This window comes from Daucus carota, chromosome 3 (assembly GCF_001625215.2).
Source record: "Daucus carota subsp. sativus chromosome 3, DH1 v3.0, whole genome shotgun sequence".
NCBI classification, from domain to species: domain Eukaryota; kingdom Viridiplantae; phylum Streptophyta; class Magnoliopsida; order Apiales; family Apiaceae; genus Daucus; species Daucus carota.
Window position 1 is genome coordinate 59371623 of NC_030383.2, and position 20670 is coordinate 59392292.

General features: G+C 32.6%; 4 protein-coding genes across 6 annotated transcripts; 1 reads left to right on the plus strand and 3 right to left on the minus strand.

Moving 5' to 3' along the window:
- Positions 1-450: 450 nt before the first annotated feature.
- Positions 451-3902, minus strand: LOC108211705 (isoeugenol synthase 1). 3 transcript variants are annotated; one of them, XM_017383377.2, is made up of 6 exons: positions 3662-3902; positions 2156-2290; positions 1828-2059; positions 1497-1700; positions 736-939; positions 451-640 (listed from the first exon to the last, which is right to left on the minus strand). In XM_017383377.2, the coding sequence occupies exons 1-5, from the start codon at positions 3854-3856 to the stop codon at positions 740-742; spliced, it is 966 nt and encodes a 321-aa protein (XP_017238866.1). In that variant the 5' UTR covers positions 3857-3902; the 3' UTR covers positions 451-640; positions 736-739. The 3 variants fall into 3 exon arrangements, with proteins under 3 accessions (XP_017238866.1, XP_017238867.1, XP_017238868.1); XM_017383378.2 differs by having other exon boundaries at positions 451-654; XM_017383379.2 differs by lacking the exon at positions 451-640 and having other exon boundaries at positions 821-939; positions 1516-1700.
- A 5324-nt stretch (positions 3903-9226) lies between these two features.
- Positions 9227-11790, plus strand: LOC108211704 (trans-anol O-methyltransferase 1). Its single transcript, XM_017383376.2, has 4 exons — positions 9227-9670; positions 9761-10074; positions 11140-11204; positions 11282-11790. Exons 1-4 carry the CDS (start codon positions 9279-9281, stop codon positions 11582-11584), a joined length of 1074 nt encoding a protein of 357 aa, XP_017238865.1. The 5' UTR covers positions 9227-9278; the 3' UTR covers positions 11585-11790.
- Positions 11791-15064: 3274 nt separating this feature from the next.
- LOC108212817 (isoeugenol synthase 1-like) lies at positions 15065-15719 on the minus strand. Its single transcript, XM_064090165.1, has 3 exons — positions 15525-15719; positions 15265-15369; positions 15065-15172 (listed from the first exon to the last, which is right to left on the minus strand). The coding sequence occupies exons 1-3, from the start codon at positions 15717-15719 to the stop codon at positions 15065-15067; spliced, it is 408 nt and encodes a 135-aa protein (XP_063946235.1).
- A 3528-nt stretch (positions 15720-19247) lies between these two features.
- Positions 19248-20270, minus strand: LOC108212818 (F-box protein At2g27310). The gene has a single exon (XM_017384530.1). The coding sequence runs from the start codon at positions 20268-20270 to the stop codon at positions 19248-19250; it is 1023 nt and encodes a 340-aa protein (XP_017240019.1).
- Between the last annotated feature and the right edge of the window lie 400 nt (positions 20271-20670).

Sequence of the window (20670 nt, forward strand, 5' to 3'; positions counted from 1 at the left end):
TGGGTCGTAAATGGCCAAAATTGGCGTAGTAAATACTATATCTTGACGGTGTGAGTGTGTGTTTACCTCGAAAATGGTACCTCCTAGGGATTTAAATTCTCTACGGATGTCTAACTTGGAGGGATCACATGGAGGTTTGAGAGGGCAAACATAAACATAAGTTGGATGACCGGCCAGCTGCAACACAGGCTTTCACCTGGTACGACGTACCATATATAATATCCTGTTCCTCAGAATATGAGTATCTACAATTTTTTTAAATCCTCAGTATAATACTTGCCTTCTCCATGGGCTTTGTAGTTAAAATTTTAAATGAATATCTGGAATGACAATCATTCCACCAATATGAAAAAGAAATGAAATAGGAACTGATCAGTTAGATCTGCAGGAACCGATCATGATACACATATAGATATCTGACCTAATTAAGTTTCATGTACTTCAGAAAACTAATCAGAAACTGACATGTCACTCAGTAAATCCTTACTAAATTTTACATTGAAATATCAGGTCACTGCAATTATACATGCTCTGCCGGTTATTTTCGGATCATGTTCCTTATTACATAATGCATTCAAATAAAAAAAATGGAAACAGCTACTTTGACTTTTATTTGGTGATCATACCAGCTAGCTTTAACCTGCATGATCAGAACTATTTTTTAGAAAATAAAATACATAAGCAGGATCCAAATTATTGCATCTTATTAATTAAAAAGCACAGTTCAAATTTTACTTGGTCAAGCAAAGCTAGCTATAAATGGTTTAGGTGGATCAACCATGAAGATATCAAGAACTTCATCAACTGTTGTGTACTTGTACTCTGGATAAAGCTTAACAACGTCCAAGTCATTCTCTTTCAGTTCAAAATTTGTCTGTTCGCCTTTTACAAAGATGCTATGAAGAATGCCGTATGCAACAGCATCCTGCTCTGAGGGCGCTGCAAAAATAATTTTATTTTGTTCATAGCAATTCTCTATCTTCTTTCTTTTTCAATTTTAAATCTGAAAAAATTAAATAAATAGTAATTCCAGAAACGGATTTTCTAGTGTGTGCTCATGGGCACACACTAACAACAATTTTTTATTTATGTGATGGATTTTGATTGGTTCCGGTACTATTAATAATGATCCCACCAATCAAATCTCCCGCATATGTAAAAAATAGTTGTTAGTGTATGCCCATGAACACACACTAAAAAACCCTTCCAGAAAAGTGACCAAGCAGGTGTAGTATATTTCATACTCCCTCCGTCCCAGTCAATAGTATACATTGGGGGACGGGGCGCGGCACGGACTTTAATGCTTCAATATAGTATAGTTCTGTAAATTATTTTTAAGATTTTCTTTTTTTGTATAAAAGTATAACATTTATATTTTTATACAAAAAAAGAAAATCTTAAAAATAAGTTGTGGAACTATGTTTTATAAGAGCCTTAAAAAGCGTGTCGACCAGTGAAAAAGAAACGTATACAATTGACTGGGACAGAGGGAGTACATTGAGAGAGCTTGATGACCTCTTCCTCAGAGATGTAGATCTTTTCCATGGTACGTCTTGTTTTTTTCTCCCAGCGTGAAATCAAATCTAATTGACTTATTACATTTTTCGGTAGCCTGCAGATAACTAAACCATTTTTTGTTCGTGGATCGGTTGCGACTTCCACGGTATATTCAGCTACATCTTTTTCAAAGCTGAAGGCAACTACATTAAATTAGAACTTTTTATCAGTTCGAATTTGAAGAAACAAAAATATATTCCTGAAAAACATATATATCCACAATGCACAAAATTTGAATTGCAATTAAAATGAAGATTATAACTGACTTACACTTGGCTTCACCAGTCCCATAGACCGTAACTTTGTTGTTCTTTTCATCATAAGGATGAAGGAAGAAGTTAACGAAATATGCTCCCATGGAGTTTGAAGAAACAAAAGTATACGGTATTCCAGAATTTTCAGCTGCCCTTCGAATTTTTCTTTTCTTTTCCGCAATTGCTTCGAATGGTGGAAGTGGACTACCTCTATCGACCTCATTTCCAAATTCTGATGGAACAAACCTCTTACATGCATGCATGTACATACGAAAATCGTTACCAATCATATTATATTTAGTTTGAAGTGATAAAACCTATGAGCAAATTAGCAGCTAATTTACCTTAATGTTGCCAGCCTCTTTCATGGCTTCTATTATTTTGAGTTGTTCCATGTATTGAGGTACTCCTAGCGTTACAATTACTGTATCAACCTGACGGAGTACCTTCACAAGCTTCTGATGTTCATCCAGTTCTCCCTGTGTATACATGCTTATTATAAGTAGGGAAATAGCTAGCATTTTAATGTTGTGTTTGGCTGTAGTGAATGTATGAAATAAAATGGAATGAGTGAAAATCATATGGAAATAATACGGAGCAGAAGGTTAGGCATGAAAAAAAAAAGAGTGAACGCAAATTTTTTATGATGAAATTTTTAATTTGGGTGGAACCTCCAATTATAAAGAATGTAGCACTTATTCACTAAGTGAGGGCCGGGTTTTAAAATATTTAATTATAATTCAAATTTCATGACATTCCCGCCCAAACATAGCATAAAAATTTGTGACACAAAAATATTAATTCTCCAAGCAGACGGAGCTCCGGTCTAGGCTAACCCTGTCTGGTTCAATGACTTATAATTATAATGTATACTAGCTTATAACCTATACTAGCATACAAGGTGTGCTTGAAAGTATATGTTTATTTTAATAATTAGTTTTATGTGCCGATATTTTTAAAATATACGTTCATATTAATATTAATAATATATTATATTATTTAATTTACTTTATTAATTCGTATGATACATGCATATTTCAAAATATATAATATAATATAATATTTACTTTGTGAACTGTCTTATTAATATTTTATATATACGTGATTAGAGTCACAGGAGGTAAAAGGATTTAGTAATGATTTGAATTAGAACAAAGAATAAAAATGGAAGAATAATTATCAATTTTATAATAAGAATCATATTATATTTACAAAATCTTCTTTTATTTTATTTTAAACATTAAAAAGAATAAGAGTAATATTCTAATTACAACACCTTTTTGTTGTTTATTTTTACTAAATTCACTTATATTTTATTTGTAACACAAAGAATCAGGGTTGTATTATATGTACAAAACCTTTTTTAAATGATTTAGATTATCAAAGTATAAATTATATTTCATATTTAAATATTATTTATAACATCTTTTATTAAATGAATATAACCGTCTATGAAATAATAAGATCTAACAATCCGTATTTACTTGATATTTTGAACATTCAAAAAATAAAAGTCATATTTCTAATTACTAAAATTGTTTCTATTTAAATTTTACAAAAAACAACATTTATTTGAATTTTACAAAATCTACCTCTATTTTATTATACGTATTTTATTTACAAAACCTACCTCTGTTTGATATAGAACATTCATATATATATATTTTAATACTATATTCGATTTCATAAATATCTTTTATTACATATTATTCTCTATTAAAATATTATAAATAAATATATTTTATTATTATACAATCTCAACTGTTTATAATATTATAAGATTTAATGGTTCATATTTGTTGTGCACTACTATACCAAACAATTACTCAATATAATATAATGTATTATACCTGAAAAATTGTAACTCCCATGGCTTGAAATTTCTCGAGGAGTTGGAGCTTTCTGATGTCCCCGGATTTTGTAGGGCGAACATAGACATATGTTTGGTGGCCAGCTAAAATGCTTGCCTTGACAACGTACTGACCTAAGTATCCTGTTCCTCCGAACACTAGTATCTTGCTCATAGTCTTTACAATATCAGCCATTCTCACCTCTTAATTAGTCTTAAAAACTAACTTTGACTCATATATTTTGATGATTCTTTCACGTACCTTTGTCCTGAATATTTATAAACATGTGTTAGTGCACACAATACTATGGGGAACACAAAATGCATGAGAGGTTGGTGAGTGGTTGGTGAGTGGTAGTTTTGATGATCTGAATTTTTATTTTTTTTTTATTTACGAAAGGGGTCGACTCATTTGGCCTCTATTTTCAGAATTTTTGGGTAGAAAATGAATATACGGTATGCATTGTTCACACCATATATATACAATACACCAAATCATTTACCTATTGATTACAATATGACATGCTTTAAATTTCTTATGTTCTTTTATATATATCCATATATATATATATATATATATATATATGTCATTGCTCAAAACAGAACACTTTTAAAAAAAGAACAACACAGAATACTTTATTATCGAATGTAGAATCTCATCAAAAGCTTGAATTAAATTCAAATTTTAAGGTGATTAACGTTTTATTATGAATAAAAACAGTATCCACCACGTTTAACAATAAATATAAATTAAAAAAACATGATTCTATGTAAAATAATCGTGCAAAAGATATATCTATATGATTCTATTCTACATTCTATTCTTGATTCTATTCTGGATTCTATAATATTTCATATTAATAATTTGGATGAGTTTGGATGTTAGAATTCATATATCAAGTTTAATTACTACTTAACTATGTAATTATAACCTTAACAAATCATTTTTTATTAAAAATGAAGTATTATGATAGTGTTTTGTGTTGTTCTTTTTTAAGGTGTTCTGTGTAGAGTGCAATATATTTTTATATGGGATTGTTTGAGTTAATTTAAAAAAAGGTGATAATTGTTATATTGTAGAAAGTTATTTATAAATGAAAATTAATTTTTATTTTATGTGTGGATAATTTTTTTGATATTTATAACCTAATAGGTACAATTATTAATAAAATAACAAAATACTATAAGTTATCTTTTAAAATGATCATATACATTTTATATAAAGTAAAGTTATTTTTTAGGCCAGATTTTCCACTTCTCAGCTAGTGACTTATAAATCAAAAATTGACTCGTAAAAATTTTACACAAACCCTATAAATAAGCTAATTATGTCTTATAAATCAAAGGGGACAAAATAAGCCTATGCCATACATGTGGTTACTTTAATCTCAGGTGGAACTGTACCCGCTCATTTGAGTTTTACCAAACAGGGCAGAGCATGGCAAATATTTGTGTAGCAAGGCATTTGTTGTAGCACCTTATTTCTTAGTAAAAATTTAACAATCAGCAAGAAAGCTTTAATTTTTCTTTTATAAGCTCACTGGTATGTCATGGAGACAAGGGTACACATTAGGAGAATATAAAATTAATTTCATATATAAATCTTTCTAATAATGTAAGTTTTTTTTTGAATTAGATAACATCATATAAAATACGGTGGAAGTTTTAAATTTACTTTTATAACCCAGCTGGTGTGTATGTTATTCTAAGATATTTGTGAACATCCCATAACCTCAGATTACAACATAAACATCGTAATCAAAAATAAATATTTTTATAAATCATAGTACACGATGTTCTACAATATAACTCTTAAGCAGAAAAATAATGTTAATGCTAGTTATTAATGACTAATTGATAATTATGTTTAATACTACATATAAATGATAAATTTTATATAAATTTTGATAATCAAAAAAATTATTTATCATTTAACTAAAAATTATGGCTCGTACTCTAAAATTTTAGTGTACTTCATAGAACTTGATCTTCAAATACAAGGAAAATAATATATGTAATACTTGTTGCAATAACTAAATTTTTGTTTTTTTGTTGGTCTAATACGACTTCACAATTTTCTGAGGAAGGACATATTAAATCCCGATATGGAGGTTACATCTTACCCTGAGTTTATCCAAAGTATGAGTTACACTTTTATGAACAGGCTTTGTCCACATTATGAGTTATATTTTTATGAAAAGGTCGGGTCCTATTCATCTCTAGTTCACAGCAATGATTAGGTTTTTTTATAAATGTTTGTGGAGAGTAATTAAAAATTAAAATATATTGATACCTCTTAAACAAACTTTGTATTGGATTAAAAGTGCAGCCAAAAAAAATTTGCGACTTGTCATTTCTAACCCAGACATTTCAGTGTTAGGTCCTCTTTTATGACAATTTTAAAAATATACAACGAAATATTAAATGTCTAATTGCACTTAAATTTTTATAAAATTTTCTTGATATTCAATACATTAACTTGTTAGAATTTGTCAAAAAAAAAACTTATATATTTATATTTATATTATTTTTTAAATAATAATTTATAAATTTCGTTGGAGAAGCTAATTCCTTTTCTGCTCAGTAGTTGATAGATTGCATGTAGTTGGTAAGATTCCATGTACTTGGTAGATTTTGTTTCCATCTATAATCTCCAGCAACATGTGAAAAAAGAATTATAGGGAGCAACACATGCAAACAAACATTCTATATGTTACAACTTACAGCTAATAAATTATTGACTTTATTTTGTTAAGAAAACATACATGCAGCGCGCAGCGGGTAATTTGCTGAGTGGAAGATGTAGTTGGTAAATTACCCTTTGTAGGGTCGAGAGTGGTCTAACGGTAAAATTTAAGGGCGGAAGGAAAATTATTCTCATTCGTTCCCTTTTTAGGTGTGTCTCGTAAAAATCATCATTTCTTTAATGGATTTATCAATAGTTAGTCCTCATAACCAACTCCTCGCGTGCGGTAGGTGTTTGGTCTCTCTTTTCTCACTTTTTAGAATTATAATTCATCTTTTAAATAATTAAAATAGGAGTTTTTTTTATTAATAATCATGTTTTCAATTTTATTTCCAAAAATACTACCTTATCCAATCTTATTTTCAAAAATACTACCTTCTCTAAAATATTTTCAAAAATACTGTGGTTGCATATGCAACCATATATGCAACTACAAATCCTGATTTCAAGTTTCAGATTTCAAATGTCATTTTCGACCTCATATTTGGAATCGATATATATATATATATATATATATATATATATATATATATATGGTTGCATATGGGTTGTATTCAGTTGATTAGGAAATTAGGAATTCAGTTGCATATATGGTTGCATATGGGTTGTATTCAGTTGATTCTATTGTAATCTAATGGCCCCGCCAGGAGCACCCATACATCAGTTGCAACTTACAGTTTTCCGTTGCATATGAGGTTGCACGCAACCTCATATGCAACCTCATATGCAACTAAATGCAACTGAAAACTATAAGTTCCAACTGAAGTATGGGTGCCCCTGGCGGGGCCATTAGATTGCAATAGAATCAACTGAATGCAACCTCATATGCAACTAAATGCAACCTCATATGCAACTAAATGCAACTGAAAACTGTAAGTTCCAACTGAAGTATGGGTGCCCCTGGCGGGGCCATTAGATTGCAATAGAATCAACTGAATGCAACCTCATATGCAACTAAATGCAACTGAAAACTGTAAGTTGCAACGGATGTATGGTGTGCCCCTGGCGGGGCCATTAGATTGCAATAGAATCAACTGAATGCAACCATATGCAACTGAATACAACCATATGCAACTATATATGCAACTGAATTCCTGATTTCGAGTTCTAGTTTTCAAATGTCATTTTCGACCTCATATTTGGAATCCATATATATATATATATATATATATATATATATATATATATATATATATATATATATATAGGGATAGGATCAAATAAAAACTTTTTTAAGTTACAAACTTACAAACTTTTTTTTATTCTTCCATCGTGTTAATCCTTAGTTATATAAAGTATCCATGTTGAAAATTCTTCAAAAAACATCACAATTTTTAAAAATAACGCATAAATAAATCGTGTTTTCAACATATTTATAACTGGGGTTCAACATCGAGTGTTGAACACTAATTATCATTGTGTTGAATATATCTAAAAAGATGTTTAAACTATAACTCTGGGGTTTGGGTAGGGTCTAGAAACATAAATATTAGTTATATAACATGTTTACCTTAGTTCCTACATTTAAAAATTGGTTTATGTACTTCTCCACCACTATTTTAATAGATGTTCAACAAAATATGTTAAAAAAATGTTGAACTCAAGTTATATATGTGTTGAACAAAAAAAGTTTGTAAGTTTGTAAGTTTGTACCAGAACCCTCCCCTATATATATATATATATATATATATATATATATATATATATATATATATATATATATATATATATATATATATATATCGACTCTAAAGATGAGGTCGAAAATGACATTTGAAAACTGCAACTTGAAATCAGGATTTGTAGTTGCATATATGGTTGCATATGCAACCACCGTATTTTTGGAAAATATTTTCAAAAAGGTAGTATTTTTGAAAATATTTTAGAGATTTGAAAATAAGATTGGATAAGGTAGTATTTTTGAAAATAAGATTGAAAAAACAATATACAAGATAATTCCCCTTAAAATAAAAAATTATTATAATAATTATTTTTAAATCAAAAATAATTTTTAATCTAGTTTTTAAAGTGAAATATAATTGTGATATAATTCACATGTCAATTTATTTTAAAAAATTATTAGAATTGTTAAATAATAAAATATATTAATTTATTAGAATATAAATAAATTATTTTTTTATAAATATATATAAATATATTTGACTCTTTTGAAATTATATAATATCAAAAACAATTAAACATGAAATTAATCACAACAATATCCATTCCCTTTGTCGATCAAAACCAAGCGTGTAAAATCATTTAGTATTATTCCATTCCTTTCCTTTCTTCTCATTTTCCTTCTGGACTTCATTCGGTTTTCTAAGTATGAACCAAACCGCCGTTTAGTATCTCCGTCTCTTTCAATTATTTTTATTAGAAGACAGGGTTCAGTTTTCATAAAATATAATTTGATAGATTATTTCAAATTTTTTGCTTGTGAATAAAAATTTAATGTTTGGACTTTAATACTAAGCAAGAAATAAGCCTATGCCAAACAGATGGTTACCTAATGTAAATTTTTACAAATTAGATACCACCATCTAAAATCAAAAAACTAGAAATCTTAAATTTTGGTTTATAATCCTACACTATTGGAGACAACATGACACATTTCAAATTAGATAACACTATCTAAAATTAGAAAGGAAATCTCTTATAACCATGTTATTAGAGACAACAGGACACATTTCAAGAATGTAAAACTGACTTCCATAAACCTTTCCAATGTAAATTTTTCCAAATTAGACACCACCACCTACCGTATAGTTAGATTATCCCCATTAGCTAGAGATTCAACTATATAAGGGGTAATAGTCACAATGTAACTTCTTAAGTACCAGATATTGATCAAAGACAAGCAAATCAAACCATGGCATCACATGATCAAGAAAGCTTCTTAAGAGCCATGCAAATAACGAATTCCTCTGTTGTCGACGGGGTGCTGATTAGCCTGATTGAACTTAATGTCTTTGACATTATGATGCAAACAGCAGGTGTTAATGGCTATCTCCATCCTGATGAAATTGCACTAAAACTTCCTACAAAACACCCTAAAACCTCAGAAATGCTTGATCGCATGCTCCGCCTTTTGGCAAGCCACTCCATCATCAAATGCATTCATGTAAAAAATACTGACAAGTCTTTGCTGACTAGATCATATGGCTTAACGTCTATTTCTCGATACTTTGTTTCTACTAAAGCTGGACCTTGTCTTGCCCCTTACCTCCAGTTGATTCATCACAAGGAGATGCAGAGTTGTTGGTTTGTTTAACTAATTTCCTTAAGGTTTTTTACATATACATGTATATATTTGAAATAACAACTGACTAATAATTCTGAATATGCGTGCAGGGAAAAAGTGAAAGATGCAGTTCTTGAAGGAGGGAATCCATTCGATAAGGCTCACGAGGGGATCTCTTTTTTTGACTATTTAGAAAAAGATAAACAACTCGGAGGACTTCTGAGCCAGGCAATGGATAAGTCTATTTCTACCTCCATGAGCATACTTCTTCAAGTGTACAATGGATTTGATGGAGTAAAAGAGGTGGTTGATGTTGGGGGTGCACATGGTGCAACTTTGAATTGTATTGTTTCTATGAACCCTCGTCTCAAGGGGATTAATTTTGATCTACCTCATGTGGTTAAGCATGCATCTCCATTGCCAGGTATATACTCTTCTTTTTATAAATATATATTTATAAACAAGGGCACCCATTTTCTTTTTAATAAGATTCGAACTCTCAACCTCGCCCAAGCATGAGAGAATTAAGGACAATATCATCTAAAACATATATTTCTATAATATAATCTATACTATATCATGTGATGTTAAAAATTAACATACAAAAAAAATTAGTCGTTTGTCTATAATGTGGTACAGTGAACTAGGATCGCTTAAATCAATTAGAACCGGGTCTAAATTTAAAAGTCAAATAAGTAAATTTAATTATTTTAGAAGTCTAATGGGTAAATTTAATGTGTAAGGTTAGTTGGAGTTCTTGTAATTAAGTCTGACCGTGGTAATTGTTTGACAAATTAATATAGAATTCTGACACAACTTATTTCAAGTTAAGTAACATTAATTTAAACTAATATGTTATGAATTTTCCTTAGGGCAATGCTAGAGACCCCAAATTTTTTCCCCAAAATTTGTTACCAAATGACGTGGCTAACAAGTGGCGGAATTTGATTGGGTGATTGATGAATCTGCAGGGGGGCCTCATTATTATGGGAATAAATGCAACCAATGAGATTTTACCATGTCATTTGGGAAAATTTTTTGGGATGAATATTTGGGGTCCCTAGCATTTTCCTTTTCCTTAATTCTATGCTTTTATAATATATATACTAGTTTTTCAGTAAGAATCCTAAATTAATCTTTTTGTTTTATAGAATATGTGAACTAATTACTCCCTCCATCCCTTTTTACACGTCCATTTTCAAAATAAATTTTGTCTACGGGTTCATTAATACTTTTAAAACAAATTTAATGATAGTTTTTCAAATTTGTTCCCATAATTTCTATTCCCAAGCTTTGACTTATATAAAACTTAGTTGAATTCATATTTTCAAGACATTAATTAGGAGTATCTCACTATTTTCAAGATACCAGTTAGAGGTATTCAAGGAAAAAGTGTATAGACTCAGCTATTTACTTCTAACTCATGTTCATGCATGTGTTAACAACAAACATGATTTTTAACACTTCTTCTTTCAACATATATTATAAGGTATTGATCATGTGGGAGGAGACATGTTTGAAGCTGTTCCCAAAGGAGAAGTTGTGCTGCTTCAAGTAAGTGCTATGCAATGATCTCAACTTTTTCAACTCTTGAATCTAACACATGAACTCAAAGATATTCAATTATACAGAGGGTACTGCATGACTGGACCGACGAAGAAAGCGTGAAGATATTAAAGAAATGTTACGAAGCTATCCCAGATCACGGCAAGGTGGTTATAATGGAGATGATACTGACAGAGATGCCAGAAGATAATGTGATTGCGAAGAATACATCTCAAGTGGATATACGCATGATGCTATATACCTCAGGAGGAAAAGAGAGGACTGTTCGAGAGTTCCAAATGCTGGGAAAAGAAGCTGGATTTGCAGGCTCTAAATATGCTTGTGGTGCAGATCTATATGGGGTGGTTGAGTTGTTCAAGAAAATGTGAAATTCTTGTGCTTTATTTGAGGAAATAATTGTGTTTAAGATGCAACTTTTTTTTTTTTTTGTCACAGTGTTTAAGATGCAACTTGGTTTCTCATGGTTGCACTAATAATTTGGAGACTTGGTCTCCCGCGTGTATTTCTGGACCAATCATATGGACCTCTTTTTTAATTAATTGAATAATACTCCCTCCATCCCATTTTAAGTGTCCATTTTGCCAAAAAAAATATCCCAAAATATGTGTCATACTCTTTAATCTATGTAAACTTTATACTATTTTCAATATAGAATTAAATACAACCAACAAGCCTCTCATAAATGTATTTAGAGAGATTATGAATGTATAGTGTAATTTGAAATGAAAAAAGGTCCAAATACATAGTAATTAATGAGGTGCATAATCAATATGTTATGAAAACTAAGGTGATTAGTTGTGGAAGATAATGATCAAAACATGATATTAATTATTTCTTAATATGTGTGAAATTTGCAAAGTGGACACTTAAAATGGGATGGAGGGAGTAATGTTTTTAAGTTTCCTAATAATTTCTATATTTTTATTAGTGAATACTTAAAATGACTGTTAATAACTCATCTTGGATAGTGAAAGTGATTATTAATTATTTTTCATCAGAATTTGTCAAAAAAATTTAAGTTTACAAGATTATGTTTCAAATGACAAAAATTTTATATGTATTTCATCAGGTGTACTGTTTTCTTGAGAAATTTTATATATATTTCGGTCCACTTATATAGCATTGCATGTTAATTACATTATAAATATTTGAAAGTTGCATCCAGTATATTAATAGCAACTTTGAAATTAATTTTACCAATTTAGAAGTTGATACTATACTTCTTTCTTATCCATTTTCTTCCTGAGAATTTTCCTTCTTAATTATTTATAGCAATCTTCAATTTGTTTCTACTTTATTTCTTCATTTCCTTGTTTCTACTTATATATTTTTTTTTAAGAATATATAAGTGCTCTTAACTTATTATTATTAACTATAATATAATTTCACTCCAATTTTATTCACTTCTCTCTCACCTGTCTTTCAAACAATAATAACATATAAATAAAAAGAAGTTAGAAATGATATCTTTTATTAAGCTACTTGACACCTTATAATTTTACATTTTTCTCTTTTACTAATGTTGATGAACCATGCTTCCAAAAATGCCTTAAATTGATGTCCTAAATTAAAATTTAAGGCATGCCAAGAAAATCAATACTCCAACTAGGGTGTTCACTGGACCGCCCACACCGCACCACAAAATGCGGTTTTAAATTTTTGTGGTGCGGTCGCGGGTTGAGTTTTTCATAAACGTGCGGTGTGGTTTGTGGTTTTATATTTAGGTATCGCGGTTCAAACCGCACCGCACCGCATTTAATATGTATATATATAATATATATTATATATAATATTTATATACATATATTATTTTTATATGTATAGATTATAAAGACCTGACGATTTATTTGGCCCATACTTAAGATTAGCCCAGTCCAATAGTCCATAGTCCATCCTACTTACTTTAACCTAATATTAACCCTAACTTCGGTTCGATTCTCATCTCACAGCCTCACAGTTTCACAACACCTTCAATACAAGCTCCTTCAACACAAGCTCCTTCACAAGATCCTTCAACACTAACAAAAAAGGTACCTTCTCAGAAAACAAATAGGAGTGAATCTAATGTCTGGGATCATTTCACTAAAAATAAATCTCATCCTTCTAATCCTGGAGCTATTTGTAACTATTGTGATAAAAATTATGCTGGTGGTACTCGAAAACAAGGAACTAGTACTCTTAGGTATCATCTGTTGCACCAATGTCCAAAATATCCGTACAGATTAGAGGATAAAAACAGAAGCTTCTTTGTTTCCAAAAACAGAGTAGTTTTAGGTCTGAAAGTGCTGGTGGTAACACTTTGGTGGCTGTGGGTTTTAGTCAGTCAGATTGTAGAGTTGCGCGTGCAAAAATGATTGTTATCGATGAATTACCTTTTAGATTTGTTGAAGAGGAGTTTAGGTTGTTCAGCAATGTTGCTTGTCGTAGGTTTATTCCACCTTCACGCATTACTATTGCGAGGGATATTATGAAGCTATATATTGATGAGAAAAAAAGTTGAGAGATTATTTTATAAAAAATTCACAAAGAGTTTCCCTCACCACCGATACATGGACTTCTATCCAGAATGTTTCTTATATGGTCTTGACTTCCCACTTTATAGATAAGAGTGGAAAATGCAAAAAAGGATTCTGAATTTTTGTTAAATTGCTAACCACAAAGGCGAGACGATAGGGAAAGCAATAGAGGCTTGTTTAAAAGATTGGTGCATTGACAAAATTTTTGCAATCACCGTTGACAATGCATCTTCTAATACAGGAGCCATTGTTCACATTAAAAAGAGATTGCAAATATAAAAAATTGCTGTTTGTTATGGAAATTACTTGCATATGAGGTGTTCAGCTCATATTCTTAACTTAATTGTGGGTGATGGATTGAAAGAATTAAATGATTCTATTGTGGCTGTTAGAAATTCAGTTAGATATGTTAGGAGTTCCCCTTCTAGGCTGGCCAGATTTCAAAGTTGTGTAAAAAACATTTCTAAAGAGGAAAATGCCCTTGTTTGCTTGGATGTAGCGACTAGGTGGAACTCAACATTTATGATGTTAGAGCGTGCGTTAAAGTTTAGTGATGGCTTTAAATTATTAGAAAAAGAAGATGGCTTTTATATGCAGTACTTTCTTGATCAAGATAAGAATGGCAGATCTCTAATTGGGCCACCAACTTCTCAAGATTGGGAAAATTGTTTGCACTTTTCTCGATTTTTAAGATTGTTTTATGAAGCTACTCTTAAGTTTAGTGCCTCCTTGTTTGTTACTTCAAATTCTTATTTCCATGAAATGTGTGTTGTGTGTGGCAAATTAATAAAATGGCGTGCAAGTGACAAACTGATGTTAAAAGATATGGCTACTAAAATGATGGTCAAATTTGATAAGTACTGGGGCAATATTGAAAAACAAAATCAGTTGCTTTATGTGGGGGTTGTTCTTGATCCTAGATATAAATTAAAGTTTGTGACATGCTGCTTGAATAAACTATATGGCGAGGAAGAAGTTAACATTATAATTGCTTCTGTGAGACGATGTTTGTCTGATCTTATAAGCCATTATTCCAATGAACTGAAGTTGAAAAATCAAGAATTGAAATAGAAACAAACATTCGTAATCAAGAATCCAAAAAAGGTTTTGTGCCGACTACATTCGTAACAAACACACTAATATATCTTAGCCACCCCATATATATGATTGAATTGAAATAGTCGTTGTAATTAAGATGGAGATTTTGAGCAAGTAATGGTCTTACACTGCGCTTTACCAGTGCTGTAGATGTCCCATGGACGAAGCAGATAATTTACAAAATATGCACAGTATGTGTTCGCAACCAGAAACGTATACGGTATTCCTGATTTTTCAGTCGCCCTTCTGATTATCTTCTTCTCGTCCTAACATGCTTGATACGTACCGTGGTAGTGGACTAGTTCTATCATACTCATTTTCGAATTCTGAAGGACTAGATCTCTAAAAAAGAGGAAATGTGTAAATAATTTCAAGCAGATTTTCGTAACTTCACACTTAATCAGGAAAGCAGTATTTAGTTAGCATGAAGTTACCTTAACATTACCGGCCTCTTTCATGGCTGTTATAATTTTGAGTTGCTTCATCATGATTGGAGGCATTCCTAGCATTACAATAACCTCATGTTCATCCAGTTCTCCCTGTACATATACATTAACGTATGAAAAGATATATCATGCACGGCCATAAAGAGATTTCTGTTTGTATTAAGATATCTTCCTAAAACCTCATGCTACTGCGACATGGACGTAATAAGATCATATAATATATCTTGACCGTGTGAGTGTGTGTTTACCTCGAAAATGGTAACTCTTAGGGATTTAAATTCTCTGCGAATGTCCAACTTGGAGGGATTGCAGGAAGGTTTGAGAGGGCGAACATAAACATAAGTTGGATGACCAGCTGCAACACAGGCTTTCACCTGGTACGTACCATAATATCCAGTTCCTCCGAATATGAGTATCTTGCTCTTCTTCTCAACATCACCCATTCTTTCAGTCTTCTTTACAAACTAACTAATGTTTTTCTTTTTCTTAATTCAACATCTTTAAGCACCTTCTTGAAATATATATCCGCTTGAATTTATAATAAAATATTACTAGAATGTTGTTGGTAAGCCAGTGGTAGCTAGGTGTGTTGATCTGAGAGTCTGTTATTTGTTTGTCTTGCATTATTCATTAGGGTGGCCAATACAATAAAACGCTAAGTTACCCGGACACGGGTACAGATCCAAGAGTCAGATTCGTAGTTTTAGGATAATTAGGATTCGTGGACATGGATCTGAAATTAGACTCGGGTACGGGGACTCGGCACTTAAGCTCCACGCAAGTAAAACTTCATATAGACTGATTTATTGTACATTCATAATAATAGTGTCTACTGCACATAAATCACATATGTTGAATATTGAAGCATAAAATCAATAGAAAAACATAGAAACAAGTCATTCACGGATCTTGATCTCTATAAACAAGTTGAAACAAGATCTAAGTTTTCATTTTGACCTAGGATGTTACAAGGTGAGGTGTCCGGTTGTAATAAGAAGGATCCGACACAGATCCCATACCCACACCCATGTCATGTCCGGTGGACACGGGTATAAGCACAAAAATGGAGAGTCTGGGTAACATATTAAAACCATTAATATTGTTCAGCAAAAGGTTACTAGATATATTGTTTTCTAACCATGCAGTAGTACTCTTGGCTTAATAATCTGTGTGAAATAATTGTCTTCGTTATATTATTAGGCATTTCATATTTTGATTACATATCCTCAATTGTAACTAACCATATCCTTTGAAAGCAAGGGCCTCCAGTGAGTAATCTTCCTTGTAATCTTCTATTTAATTTATTTCTGACTCTTTCTTTGGTGAGATCAATAGACATTCTCTCCTCTAAACCCGCTGTACCGAACATCTATTCTATCTTAACCTCAGTTTTGCTTAAAGATGTAAAACTCTATCTCTTAACCTGTCAAGAAATCAAAGTCAAGGCACAACGCCACTCCAATCAGTACTGCATGTCACACTTAATGACAGTACCCTTGAAATTGTTCATCTCCAAAATTGTGTTTAATTGACATGAATGGAATAAAGACCAAATGGAATGAAGAAGGAACGGAATAAGATAGGAAAGATTAATAAGAATTTCATTCATTAATTTTTTTTTTTAATCAAAATTCAGTTAGAATGCAACGAAAGTAATATAAAAAATTTAGAGTAAATTTCAGAGTTATCGCGAAAGTTTACATCGATTTTCAAAACGTTGCCTAGAGTTTCAAATTCTTAAAAAGATGGCCAAACTTTGGCTTCGCTTTTTAAAAGTGTGGCTCCCGTTAAATGTCACTAACGGCTGCCTAACAGGAGCCACATTTTTGAAAAGCAGACCAAAGTTTGGTCACTTTTCTGAGAATTTGGAACTCATTTTTACCCTTTTGTTCATTCCAAATTCTCAGAAAAGTGGCCAAATTTTGGTCAGCTTTTAAAAAATGTGGCTCCCATTAATACATTTAACGGGAGCCACACTTTTAAAAATCGGAATCAAAGTTTGGCCATCTTTTTGAGAATTTGAAACTCTGGCCAACTTTTTAAAAATCGGTGTAAACTTTGGTCACAACTTTGAAGTTTACTCAAAAATTTATAATCTTTTAAATTTTAATAAATTAGAGTGATTTGCAATTGCTTAATACAGAGATGAAGTTAGATATGATGCTACTGTGTTTGAATGTAATGAACTCATCCCACCTGTTTCCAATGTAGTGAAATTAACCAGATGAAATGAAATGGGCCTGAGAATGGGTATTTCGATTCCTTTGTTCTGATCAAACAACCGAAATTCTATTGTATCCCGTCATTCCATTTCATTAAGGCTCTGATCAGATTTCATAAACTGTCTCAGCAGATGTATTTATATCTAATCTCTGAAATGTAAATGTAATATAAAGTAGATTTGTCAACAAGTCTTCTATGCAGAGATGAAATAAAAAGTAATAGCTAAAGATTTATCATTATCAAAGAACTTGACGTTTTAGTCTTAAGGGATGGACAAATTAAAAAAGCACAGTTCAAATTTTATCTGGGCAAACAAAGCTAGCTACTACCGGCTAATCTGTACTCACATTGGAAAGCTACGAAAGTAACTCCTCACTTTTCCTTCCACTCACTTCCTCTTGTATTATTTGCTATTAAATTTCTCTGACTAATGTTATGTATCTTAAATTCTGTTTTCATTTTTTTTTTTGAATGACATGATGGACAAATGATCAATTTTAATTGAATAATTTATGGACATACAGAAAATCCCATTATTATTAGTGTAAATGGAACCTTTCAAAAAAAATATTTGAAAATACTTTTTGGATACTATTTTCACTTTTTTATTATCAGCGGATTGATCAGCTAATACATCGTGAATTTGATCAAATAAGTACTACATGTACCACTTCGAAGATTATGAACAACTTTAACAGACGAGAGTATTAGACAAGTGAGAGATATATCTGGAAAGACAGAAGCAATAACTAAGATATACTACAAGTGTACGCGCTTCTTTCTTGCTCATAAAATCTTTACAAGCACATAATTTACAAAACTTCTAAAGAAACATATAATCCTGTTGGGGATTATAGTGTTTCCCTCATTTACATATCCTTTCACTCTCAAATATTCCAACCCCTTATATGTTTTTTCTTTCTCCTATTTATAGACCCCTTGGTCAGGTTATGGGCTTTGGGCTTTTATCCTCTTAGTGGGCTAGGGCCCAACATTTTGTCCCCCCACAGTTAGAGCTCATCTTTAGATGGGCTTATTGTTGTTGTAATTCTCCTCTTTTATTTTGTGAGTGGGCTTGTCTTTTCATCTTCAGCCGTGTCTAGCAGAGTGCATCCAGATTGTGGATTTTCCAAAAAAGAAAATCTTGGAAAACCGCGCCTTTTGTCATCCGTGCCAGACTTTAAATCTTTTGTCTTCCCTGTACGTTACCCTCTGTTTTGGATTTGACTGCTTTGGGTTTCCACGGTTACTTTCTCTCTTCTTTTCTTGAATCTTGTTTTTATGTCTTCTTCCCCCATGAACCACTCTTCGTCTTCTCCTCTTGTTCTTGATGCCACTGGCGACACTATCTTTGACGAGCTTGCGCCTTTGTCCTCCGTTCAAGTCCCACTCTCCTCTTCTCATAATCTTGCCACTTTGGAGAGTGATTACGACGCTCTCGAATCTGTTGATCCCGAAATCTTGGAAATGTCTCGCCGGACTCCTGCCAAGGTGGGATCTTCCACCCCTACTGCAGGTATGTCCAGAGATTTGATAAAGCTCTTTCGTGCGAAGCCTGCCTTTAATTATCGGAGTATAATTGAGGAGGATTCTGCTGAGTTATTGGAGAAACTTGAGAATGGTTGTGATTTGGCGAGTGGATATGAGTACCACTTGCCCCGAGGTGGTGATCGTTTGTGGCATATGCCCCGAGGTGGTGATCGTTTATCCTCTTAGTGGGCTAGGGCCCAACAAATCCTACTAATTAATCAGGACAATAAACTCCCGAAAAGTAAGAACAACATCGCCAAGGATATCGAAATCCTAGTAGCTCTATCCACCATCTCCAACCTCCTCTCAATCTTCTGCAACTTCTCCCTCCTCTCTTTCCTCTTCACCAAGTACTTCTCATACATCTCTCTCTCCTCCCCATCTCTCCCTTGCCTCCTCTCTCCACTCTCCAAAGCATCTTGCAAGATCACCAAACCATCTCTCCCACTCAAACAACTCTTATCCAAATCCTCCATCTTGAAACTCACTTGCCCTACATGCACCTCCCCATTCTCTACTCTCCTCACGCACTCCACCTCAATCTTGCATTGCACCATCTCTCTCGACTTCCCTTTTCGGCCCCCTGCGAGAACTTTCACGTACCGGACTTTTATGTCCCCCGTGACCCAATGCTGCCGAACCAAAACAGGCCTTAAACTCGACACGTTCGCCGCCATTCTTCCACTCGTGTCGATGACAATCCAGCTCAGTTTCAAGTCTCGGCCTAGACGTGCCAAGAAGTTTTCGTCCTCGGTGTCGAATTTTCCAGGCAACTTCAATGCCTCGTCGCTTAAAAGATCAACCGAAAACGGCGCATCAAGAAAAGCCGCCGAATCGGTATCTAGGGCAACAACTTTTGTAAAAAGCGGCTTATTTTGATAATGAATATCAACGGCCGAAACCAACTCGGTGGTCTTTCGGTGACCATCTGTGAAGAATTTGTGGTGAAGAGTAGGGAACGAGTCGCTGAAAAACGACCGGTGACCCGCGGGGAAACTCGCGATCACCTCGGCGAGACGAGGGTTGTTTACGGAAGGCCAAATAGACTTGCAAATTTGCTTCCATAAATTCTCGCCTGTGCAAATATCATGAAGCTCGGATGAGACGCAACTCGTAGTGAAGAGGCTTTGAGGGTCGAGCTTTGCAAGAATATGTGTTTCTAGAATGTCGTCATGAAGTTCCGTCAATGCGGCGGCCGTAGATTCCACCGCGGCGGTGACGTCGGGAGTAGAGGCGGACATGGAGAATATATTCTACGTGATTTTAGCCTTGTGTAACGCGTATGCGTTCTGAAAATGGAGTAGTACTCTTTTATAGACTGAATGGAAAAACTTTGAATGTTCAACTACGTAAAGAAGTCCAAGTTGTATGGCGCTTGACTAACTTGTTTTTTAGATTAGAAAATTGTTTGTGCACGTTAATGGTGCACTAGTGAGATTTTCAATGAAGATTTTACAACGTGAAAGTAGTAGTTTTAAATGCATGAATCAAGATTTGGGAAGATCCTTGTGTGGTTAGCATAATATTTAGCGGGTATTTGGGATCAACTTTAAAGCCGAGTTTCTCGATTTATAAGTTAGAAGCACTTATTTGTACCGTTTGTGTAAAAAATAAATAAACACTTATAAAAAGCTAGGAATG

Bases quoted from the DNA above. Each gene is read 5' to 3' on its own strand.
- LOC108212817 (XM_064090165.1), bottom strand. From the start codon at position 15,719: ATGGGTGATGTTGAGAAGAAGAGCAAGATACTCATATTCGGAGGAACT. The intron at 15,370-15,524 runs GTAAACACACAC...GTATATGTACAG, and splicing joins TAAGAGTTACCATTTTCGAG to GGAGAACTGGATGAACATGA. The intron at 15,173-15,264 runs GTAACTTCATGC...CCTCTTTTTTAG, and splicing joins AAGAGGCCGGTAATGTTAAG to AGATCTAGTCCTTCAGAATT.
- LOC108211704 (XM_017383376.2), top strand. From the start codon at position 9,279: ATGGCATCACATGATCAAGAAAGCTTCTTAAGAGCCATGCAAATAACG. The intron at 10,075-11,139 runs GTATATACTCTT...ATATATTATAAG, and splicing joins GCATGCATCTCCATTGCCAG to GTATTGATCATGTGGGAGGA. The intron at 11,205-11,281 runs GTAAGTGCTATG...TCAATTATACAG, and splicing joins GAGAAGTTGTGCTGCTTCAA to AGGGTACTGCATGACTGGAC.
- LOC108212818 (XM_017384530.1), bottom strand. From the start codon at position 20,270: ATGTCCGCCTCTACTCCCGACGTCACCGCCGCGGTGGAATCTACGGCC.
- LOC108211705 (XM_017383377.2), bottom strand. From the start codon at position 3,856: ATGGCTGATATTGTAAAGACTATGAGCAAGATACTAGTGTTCGGAGGA. The intron at 2,291-3,661 runs GTATAATACATT...ATGTATACACAG, and splicing joins TGGGAGTTACAATTTTTCAG to GGAGAACTGGATGAACATCA. The intron at 2,060-2,155 runs GTAAATTAGCTG...CATGCATGTAAG, and splicing joins AAGAGGCTGGCAACATTAAG to AGGTTTGTTCCATCAGAATT.